Source organism: Lampris incognitus, chromosome 7 (assembly GCF_029633865.1).
Source record: "Lampris incognitus isolate fLamInc1 chromosome 7, fLamInc1.hap2, whole genome shotgun sequence".
In the NCBI taxonomy this organism is placed as follows: domain Eukaryota; kingdom Metazoa; phylum Chordata; class Actinopteri; order Lampriformes; family Lampridae; genus Lampris; species Lampris incognitus.
Genome location: NC_079217.1, coordinates 8266031 through 8276385, shown reverse-complemented (window position 1 = coordinate 8276385; position 10355 = coordinate 8266031). Strand labels below are relative to the sequence as shown.

General features: G+C 47.2%; 1 protein-coding gene across 1 annotated transcript in view; it reads right to left on the bottom strand.

The window, feature by feature from the left end:
* Positions 1–164: 164 nt before the first annotated feature.
* Positions 165–10355, bottom strand: part of LOC130115648 (tyrosine-protein kinase receptor UFO-like) — a 57577-nt gene continuing 47386 nt past the window's right edge. The window contains 8 exon segments of the mRNA XM_056283401.1: positions 165–5353; positions 5476–5612; positions 6990–7149; positions 7315–7424; positions 8780–8901; positions 9231–9323; positions 9558–9635; positions 10123–10218. Of these exon segments, the coding sequence (XP_056139376.1) occupies positions 4888–5353; positions 5476–5612; positions 6990–7149; positions 7315–7424; positions 8780–8901; positions 9231–9323; positions 9558–9635; positions 10123–10218 (1262 nt within the window). The 3' untranslated portion in view covers positions 165–4887.

Here is a 10355-nt window from a genome sequence, read left to right as displayed (position 1 = left end):
GACCTGCTTAAGTCACCACTAGATAAGAATTTACCTCATCGTCAGGCTGCTGAATTGTCCACAACATGTCATTCTGAATCAATAAATGACCCGGTGTCATATCTGCGTGTAAGTTGTGTTTGAGAATTGAGGAAGGTTGCGGAGAAGCACAGGGGGAGAACACATTCGGGAAACACATTTATTTCATATACAAAAGGTATAAAAAATATTCGGTTTACAAATCGGGGCAGTGACCGTATGAATGTAATCACGGCACGGTCTCCTCCCAGTTCAACATACTATGTATAAAACTAAAGTAGGCCAAAACCAAACACTAATGAACTTTAATGCATAATAATGGCTCTCTGAAGGCACCTTTTAGTGCTGGAGTGTAAAAAATATAATGACACGTAAGGATAAAGCTGAGCTAAAAGAAAATAATCATGGAGGGAATTTCAGTATAAACTGTAAACTACCAAGAAGATTAACTTTGTATTTTTAATGATAAAAATGTACATTCCATTCACACAGCTTCGTACCCTTTACTTTTTGTTTTTGCACGAGACCTAGTCAGATATAGGTATGGAGTGGCTGAGCCTCAGTTTCTGTGTTTCACACACAATACAGGACCAAGATTTGGATATATACAGTACCAGAGGTAAAGCCGGAGATGTACGCTAGCTGTCTCATAGCATTTCAGTAATGCAGTAGTTCTAGAAAAATACCACTATGTTCACTTTGATAGGTAAAGTACCCTTAATCCAGACAAGCCACGTATCACTTGACTTAACCCAATTTTGTTTTCTCCCCAAAAAGTGTGCTGGAGTATGGTCAAGTCCATCCCAATGAGAAATGCTTAAATCTAGGCCAATAAAAGTAAAGTACAAAAAAAAAAATAAAAAAAAAAAAATAAGTGCACGTGTGATGCAAAGTTGCAGTGTGTGAATGTTCTGAAAGAAGAAGGTTGTTGGTTTTGTTTTCCCTTAACGTTCTCCTTAAAGTCATTGCCTTCCAACTCTGTCCACTTTCCAACGCTAATAAATGTCTATTTACAGTGCGTAACCTCTGGAAACCAAAATATCCCTGTGTGAAGGGAAGGCACAGAGGCAGGATGAAGTCATCCATACAGAGGTTTAGTCATGTTTCTGAGTCTCCCTCTTGCTCAGCAACGGAAAAACAGTCCACAGTGTCCTTCTTGTACTGTAACCAGGCCTTACTTGTCCATGTTCAGACTGCCAGCTCAGATCTCATTTTTAGCATATCCAGATTGGAATCAGACGCAAAAAAAACAAAACAAAAACACTGAAGTGATTTTTACAAATCACTTTTAAAACCACGTTCATAGATGGTTTGTGTGATTCGAATCGAATTTCTAGACGCGTCTTAGTCTGGCTGCTCAAATCAGAAGCCAGTGTCCTTTCTGGTGTGACTGCAGCATAAAAAATGGCTGCATATACATCAACCTCCTCCATCGCTGATGCCGTCTGGTATGACGGAGGAGTTCTGCACCGCCACAAGACGGTTCCATGGCATGAGGAGTGAGAGGACATCTCCATTCCTCATGGCCTACCACTGTTTTGGTTCTGGTTAGCATACTTACAGTGCGTGCCTACATTTTTACCACAGTGACCAGTGAAGACGGATGAATGATGTCTGAACACACAAATCCCACCTGATCGCTTGCAATTAACAATGTGGGCATCCGTCCCAAAGATCAGATTTGACAAACAGTTGAATTTGCTTCCAGTCTAAACATGACCAAAATGGCACGTAGGCGAGGCCTTTATGAACATATATGTTGGTATTGGTGGATAACGTCACAAGATGTCCAACAAGCTAAGAATGTACAAAAAGCAATTTAGAAAATAAAATGAAAACGCGCAGGAGACCAAGCAAATATAAACATACATGGTAGAAAAAAGAACAAAAACAAAACACGATACCATTAGTGCAAAAGGTGTATGGATGCAATTAAACAGCAATGAAACAAAATTCATAGGAGCAAAACACATAATAATACTGTGCTTGAGCCACAACATCGTCGGAGAGCTGGGGTGTAAAGAGCATCCCACATACTGAACAGCTTTGGGTAACACCGGCATGCCAAAACTCTCCCGGCAAGTCTGTCCTTACCCCTCAAGATTACCCAGTCTTTGTCCTCTGTTCCCTGTGAATGCCACCAGACTTGATTGGTACTGTACTTCTTTCCTTGTTGAACCGAGTCTAATCTTCCTGAGTTGTGAAAAAAGCAGGAAGTTGTGAAGGGCTGGCCCACAAAATAACCCAAATCCCCCCCTGTAGTCAGTAGAGTGACTTCCATAAAAATGTAATTAGCCTAAAGGGACGGTGCATATCTCCTTATATCATGTCATAGTCCATTCATTTAGAAGTAGGACCCCTGGACCGGATGCTACTAACTTATTTCTAGGAGTCTGCTGGAGGAAGGAAGTGTGCCATGATCAGTGTTGTGTTCTCCTGACAGCAACGTCGAACGGAGGACAAGCTGCTGTTTATCCATCTCTCAAGTCCCCTTTGTCCCTTCAGAATTTTTGAAGATCCGGTCCAATGAAAATCATCTTCTGCGCTTTTTTAAGGGTCGTTAATCAATTTAGAAGTCACCAAAAATATTGGAGCTGCTGCTGTTTTGAAAATACAACTAAAGTTTCTCCATAAACTACGTTAGCCTCCGGGCTGTCAGCACAATTAAACCGTTTCAGAAAACCAATCTGCCTCAGGCAATAAAACCCTGATTTGATTAGGCCAGTCAATTGAATTGTCATCAGCAGTCTGTCAGGTGGTCTGGTCTGTTTTGGGAAAGTCGCCTAGCAACGTCGTGCATGTTAGCCAGCTATCGACAGTCTTGCAACCCGGCTACAACAGTTAGAAAAAAAATCAAATAATAGTTAATAACGTAACCGGTTATTTTCTTGCCCGGTGCGGGATTCGATACGGTGTGTACTGCACCACAAGGCGACATCACTAACCGCTCGGCTAAAGGGTTGGACTCCGCTAGCTAGGGGTTAACGTGTCTTATTAGTAGTTTACAGTAATCCGTGATGAAGCTTTTCTGACCGAATCAAAATCATTGAACTGGATCTTTAAGGAAGCCTACACCTCTAAAGCGATGCAGAAGTGGGGATTCGGGTGGCTGAGGCCACCTCGTGGTGATCCTGCGCTTACAGGAAGTGTGTGTGTGCGCATGCGTGCGTGGGTGCGTGCGTTCACGTTTTGTGCTGAACTCGTAGGAAACAGTTCGAGCTCCTGAGAGTTTGTTCGCCGCTCGGCAGGTGAGCGAGCGCGGTGCGGCAGTGTCTGAGCTGGCTTTACGGAAACGTCTTTTTCATTTTTTATTTTTCAGCTTTAACAAGCGGCGGAGATTCGGGGAGTCGGGCGGAGGTGTCCTGTTGTTGCGGTGGGGTTTGTTTTTCTGTCTGATTGCGCTGCAGTGAATGCGGGTAACGGCCGCATGTGCTCCGAACGCTCGGCCGTAACGGTCTCCCTCCTGCTGCGGCGGTCACCCGTTAGTTTTACACCCACAATGGCTATGCGCTCGTTTGAGAGGATACACGCGGTTAAGGAACAATAGAATCCCTTTTCCTTCACTTCCCTAAAGTACCTTAAAGGGAAACGATCACCGCTTTCAACGTTATCTCTGGTGTAGGGCTAACACTCCGTTAGCAGCTAGCAGTGCGGGCTAACACTCCGTTAGCAGCCATAGCGGCTTGCAGTCCGGGCTAACACTCCGTTAGCAGCCATAGCAGCTAGCAGTGCGGGCTAACACTCCGTTAGCAGCCATGACAGCTAGCAGTGCGGGCTAACACTCCGTTAGCAGCCATAGCGGCTAGCAGTGCGGGCTAACACTCCGTTAGCGGCGATGACAGCTAGCAGTGCGGGCTAACACTCCGTTAGCAGCCATAGCAGCTAGCAGTGCGGGCTAACACTCCGTTAGTAGCCATAGCAGCTAGCAGTGCGGGCTAACACTCCGTTAGCAGCCATGACAGCTAGCAGTGCGGGCTAACACTCCGTTAGCAGCCATAGCGGCTAGCAGTGCGGGCTAACACTCCGTTAGCAGCCATAGCGGCTAGCAGTGCTCTGCGGGTCTGGAAAACGCCGCCCCGGATTGTGCAGAAAGAATCGCCATCTTTACGTGGCGTTCGGTGACATTTGCTACAGGGCTGTGTATAATATTGTTATTCACATTTTCACAAACGATGCAGTCTATTTTGTCGGTGTAGCCGACCGTAGGTGGCATAAATCGAGGAGTTAAGTGTAGTTTTCACATTCACAGATTGCCCACCAGTGACGTCACTGGCAGCCATTTCTTTTCTGTAAAATTGGAGCGTCGTTTCAGAGAGACACACGAGATATTCGTTGTATTTTTTTTCTCTCTGATCCTCTGTCTACTGCTGTTAATTATTGCTTTTTGCAGTATGACATGCATCTTCCTATCCGGGTGTGCACTTTTGTCCCTTTAACTCCTTTTCCCCCTTACCTCAAGAGACTATCTGCCTCTTGCCAGGCCACCATTGTAAATAATAATCTGTTCTTTGTGATTAGCTTGGTAAAATAAAGGTTAAGAAAACTGCACAGTATTATAGCCGAGTGTTAGTCCTACAGCACATATGCAGAGATAACTGAAAAGTTGAAAATTATGATAGTTTCCCTTTAAGACACATATGTGTTTGTGCGTGCATGTGTGTGTGAGTGCATCCGTGTGTATGTCCATGTGTGTGTCTGCAGGTGTGAGTGAGTGTATTTGTGCAAAATGTAGGTAGGGGGTGCTCTGAGTCTGATACAGTTAGTACCAATAGGAGAGATGTAGTTGTGGTGTTGGGGTGGGGGGGTGCGGCACACGGTCACAGTGATCGTGGCCAGTCTTAAGTCTGTCTCGTCTTGGGAGTGGCGTCCTCACTGCCAGGGTACTCGCCTGGAGCCGCCTCCTTCCCTGTCTTCCAGCACCTCCACGGTCGGGGTGGGGGCTGTGGTCAGGGTGGGCGTGGAGCAGCAGGAGGGCTGAAGGGGCAGCGTGGCCGTGGAGGATGACACGGGCATGTCCAGGCTCTCCAGGGAGTCAGAGAGGGTACGGTTGGTCTCGTGCTGCGGACAGAGGACGTAACGGTTAGGGTGGTGCACCTCCACCGTGGTGACGGAGTCCAGGCCCTTCAGGCAAAGAGGGGAGGAGTTGCTGGCAGGTTCGCGGCCCCCAACGGCCCCAAGCTCGGAGGAAGACTCCTCCATGTTGACGTAGAGGATCTCATCCGGGTCCTGGGGGTCCGGTAGCTCCTCAAGGGCCTTCTCCAGCTCGCAGCGGAGGGATTCGAACCCCGGGCGATCCTTGGGACTCAGGAGCCAGCAGGAGAACATCAGGGCATAGCTACAGTGAACGGAGAATAAAAATCAATCGGTCAATCAATTAAGTAATTTCTTCCTGGTGCATTTCATCCATGAAAATGCGACGTGTTGGGAGGAAAACGCAGCGGGGGTCAGGACACTCACATGCAGTCTAGACAGTCAGGCGGCTGTTTGAGACGGTTGCCTTGTCTCAGGTAATCGTAGATCTCGCTGTTCTCCACACCCGGGTACGGCGTCTGACCACGGGTGGCTATCTCCCACATAGTTACTCCAAATGACCACTGGTAGAGAAAGAGAGAGAAAAGAAAAGAGGGAGAGAGGGGCTTTGAATTCCTGTCAGTTGCACACACATTGCCACACATTACTCAAACACAAATCCACACTTCAGCAAACGCCGGCTACGGAAAGAACATGGCTATATTTCTTTAGGATTTCACAACACCCCTCTTCATGTATGAAGTGACAACATATTCTTCATCACCTGTATACACAATATGAAATATGTACGTTTTAAAAGCTCATTCCTGTTCAACACAACACCACACCCACAGACGGAAAACCACAGGAGTATGGACCCATGCACCAATATCCTCAGTTCATATTGACCTCCAATCATTTTCAGTGATTTTCCTTTTACTTCCCCACCCCCCCCACCCCTTTTTCTCCCCAGTTGTATCCGGCCAATTACCCCAGTCTCCCGAGCCGTCCCGGTCTTGCTGCTCCACCCCCTCCGCCGATCCGGGGAGGGCGGCAGACTACCACATGCCCCCAGCTGCTTCTTTTCACCTGACAGTGAGGAGTTTCGCCAGGGGGACGTAGCGCGTGGGAGGAATAGGCGCCCCGACTGACCAGAGGAGGCTCTAAGTGTAGCGACAAGGACACATACCCACGTCTGGCTTCCCACCCGCAGACACGACCAATTGGGTCTGTAGGGATGCCTGACCAAGCCGGAGGTAACACGGGGATTCAAACCGGCGATCCCCGTGTTGGTAGGCAACGGAATAGACCGCTACCCCCCCCCTCCCCAACAGTATACTTTTCACAGACAGCTGCAACAAAACTAACTCAGCTCAAATTTTGGGGTCTTTTTTTTTTTTTTTTTTTTTACTGACAGTCAGGTGAAGGGATTAAACAGACATTGGTAACTTCACCTTATGAATAAAATTGATATCGGAGCTGAACAAAAATCCTCTAAATGCCCTACTGTGCACACACACACACCCCAGATAGCATCTGGGTGTGGGCCACTTCAGGCAATGATGCGGCACTGATGGCCTTCTTCTGGCCCTGACAAAATGGATGTGAGCCTGAAGTGGCCCACATGTATAATAGCAAATATGGCCCAAATATGCCGAATCAACATGTAATCTGGATGTGACCCTGAAGTGGCTCGTGTGGTAAATGGTGAATATGGCCCAAATATCACAAAACAAATATGGGCCACCTTTGGCAAATATGTTTCACATGCAGCATTGCTATGGCTTGGTTCTGGCCCAGAGCTGGCAAACAGGAGCAGACCACCCAAGTGCCATCATTCCATGCGGTATGTGGGCCGGATGAAAGAAAGATGAAAGTCGGGTGTGGGACGGGTCCGGGCCACAGCAATTTTGCTATCTGGGAGACACGCACATACACACACATAGATCAGGTGAACTAACCACGTCGCTCTTTGTGGTATAGACGCGGTCAGCTAAGCTTTCAATGGCAATCCACTTGACGGGCATCTTGGAGATCCGGCCCTGTCGGTAATAGTCTCCGTTGTAGATCTTTTTGGAGAGGCCAAAGTCGGCCACGCACACGTTCATGTTCTCATTCAGCCTGCGAGCCAGAGGGAAAAGAAAGAGTTAAAAAAAAAAACGGGAATTTGCAGACGGAACATATAAGGACTAAAACACAGTGTGAGAAAGTGGTATGGAGAACACACAAACAGGAACTGAGAAAGCAAAGAGAAACAAAACAAAAACAGAAGTGGAGACTGCCTACATGCAGTTGCGAGCGGCGAGGTCCCTGTGGATGAAGTTCTTGCCGCTGAGGTACTCCATCCCTCGGGCAATGTCGGTCATGAACTTCACCAGCATCTGAGATGGAAGATACTGCAGAACAACACCAGAGAGGGATTAGGTTCATGTTGAGACACAACCGGCACACCCGTCATTTGTTTTCCACCCAGCAGAGGACGATATAACCCCTTTGTGTCAGGGCGTGCAGCCAATGGCCCAAATCTCACGGAGGGGAAAACGCTCTGGTGCCGGTACAACTATGTGTTTTTCTCTGTTCCAGGATACAGGCCGTAGTGCGCTCCATTGGGACGGATAGTATTCTGCCCCGCCGTGGGGTTTTTGAGCGTCAGCCTGAATGGAGCATATTTCAACATTGTGGGGAGGAACCTTGTTTTGATTAGACTTGTGTTTCTCTGCACAGCTCTTCGGGGACTTATTGCGTATAGCTGTTCCCGCGTCCAAACAACAGCTTCATCCATTTATAAGCTGCGCTGCTGACAGCAAAGCGATAAATATATCCGCTCTTTTCACTGTACAGTACACACTGGCAAAACAACAACAAAAGCGAAGGGTGGGGCGACTTAATGCCGAGTAAATTACATCCACGTTAACCTTTGGGCCCCGTCTGCCGACACACATCTGATGTGGCACAAACCCGTGGACCCGTTAAACCACTATATGATGGTGTGTGCGTGCAAGTGGGTGCATCCGCACATTTTTGTGTTTGCACGCATGTGTTAGGGTGTATGTGTGTATGTGAACATGTGCCCATCACAAGATTGTTTGTCTGTGTTTGTGTGCCAGTGAATGAGCGTTTGTCTGCTTATATTTGTGTGTGCATGTTTTTGTGTTGCATATAAGTGTGTGGACAAACGTGCAGTGTGTGTGCATGTTTTTATGTTGCATATAAGTGTGTGGACAAACGTGCAGTGTGTGTGCATGTTTTTGTGTTGCATATAAGTGTGGACAAACGTGCAGTGTGTGTGCATGTTTTTATGTTGCATATAAGTGAGTGGACAAACATGCAGTGTGTGTGTTTGTGTGTGCCTGTTTTTGTGTTGCATATAAGTGTGTGGACAAACATGCAGTGTGTGTGTTTGTGTGCATGTTTTTATGTTGCACATAAGAGTGTGGACAAACATGCAGTGTGTGTGTTTGTGTGTATATTTTTGTGCTGCATATAAGTGTGTGGACAAACGAGCAGTGTGTGTTTTTGTGTTGCATATAAGTGTGTGGACAAACGAGCAGTGTGTACATGTTTTTGTGTTGCATATGTGTGTGGACAAACGTGTGCAGTGTGTGTGTTTTTGTGTGCATGTTTTTGTGTTCCATATAAGTATCTGGACCAACATGTGCAGTGTGTGTGTGTGTGTGTGCGTGTGCGTGCATGCATGTGTGTGCGTGCATGCTCCAGCCTCTATGTAATCACTGTTTGTAATCAGACTCACCACGGGGCAGTCTCCCAGTCTGGAGTAGAGCAGATAGCTGTGCAGGTCTCCATGTTTCATGTAGGGCAGGATGACTACAGGCGAGGGGTAGCCCTCACTCTCCACAGTCTGCAGACACACCCCTGGAGACACAGACAAGACCGTCCTTCACTATGAACCCGATCCCTGTGCTGTTTTGTGCAGCTCTGAATTACCTTTAGCAGCTATGGACGACCCCTGTCCAGATCACGGAACAGCACATACAGATTGCACACTTACATACATATACATATATATATATACATACATACACATACATATACACACAGTACATGCAGTGATTAATCTGATGTCACTCCTAATTCCCGTGCTTCCCCAGAAGCTGCGTAACCCAATATTGAATGCTAAATGGGATTTAAAGTGTTGTGAAATGTCCCGGGCGGTATTCATCCTGGTGGGTTTTCTCTCTCACCTAGCAACCTCATGACATTGAGGTGGTCGAACTCCTTCATGCATGCGGCCTCGCGGAGGAAGTCCTCCATCTCGGTGCGTGTGCAAATGGCAACTAGAAGAGACACAGCTGAGGTGAGAACACGCGGCGCTAACGCTAACTGGGTCAAGGGTTCGATCTCTTGTGTAGCTCAGTGGGTAGAGAATGACCACGCCACTGCCCGGCGGTGCAAGTGCTCTTATTTTACAGATGTTTACTGTGTGATCTGCTGTGGCTATACAATCAGCGTGTTCACAGAATCTTAGTTTCTAACAGTCATTTGTGTTTGCAAGTTCGAGGTCCACTCACTCTTCATGGTTTTTACTGCAACTTTAAGAACAGACTCCTCCTGAGTCAGCAGCCCCTCCATGACCGAGCCAAACTCTCCTGGAGAAAAAAACAAACAAACAAAATCCAAATTTAGAAGCTTCCTGCTTGGGTTTTGGAAAATGCTGGAAGCGTCGCCGCATCGCAGTGAGACGAGAATAGTGCATGCCACTGAGCGCTCGCTCCGTGGGGTTTGTTAATTCTCAAATGACTGGGGACCATGCTGTGTTCTCCCGGCCTTGAAGTGGGCCAGCTGAGGTTCTGGGTTATCATAGTCGGACTATTACCAGAATCAGGGGTGGGGTCAGGTGGGTGGGTTCAGCGGAAATTACTTTCGATAATTAGAAAATAGGTGTTGGGGTGGGTGACTGTGGCACATGTGTGCACTACTGACTGACCTTTATATGGAAAATATAACGAAAACGCCTTTTCAGCTCGTCATCCAACTGCCCGCCACAGTTTAGCTGTAACGTATAAACTCTGTCGGCCATTTCACATTTTGTTTTTTCTAATGATGCAATGGTGCACAGGCCAGGCCTGAACTCACCCTCTCCCAGTGTCTTTCCAAGGGTTAGCTTATGTCTGTCCACCATCACATCCTGAAGCTTCTGTTTCAGCTCGTCGCTGATACCCAGGCTGTTCACTGAGGGGGGGAGGGGTAGAAAAAAAAGGATTACTAATGATGACGGGGGGGGGGGGTATTTAAGGATGAAACACAGAAAACAGCAATAACCAATCACATTCTTCCCCAGAAAAGCCCTACTTCCTGTTCCTGTTTAT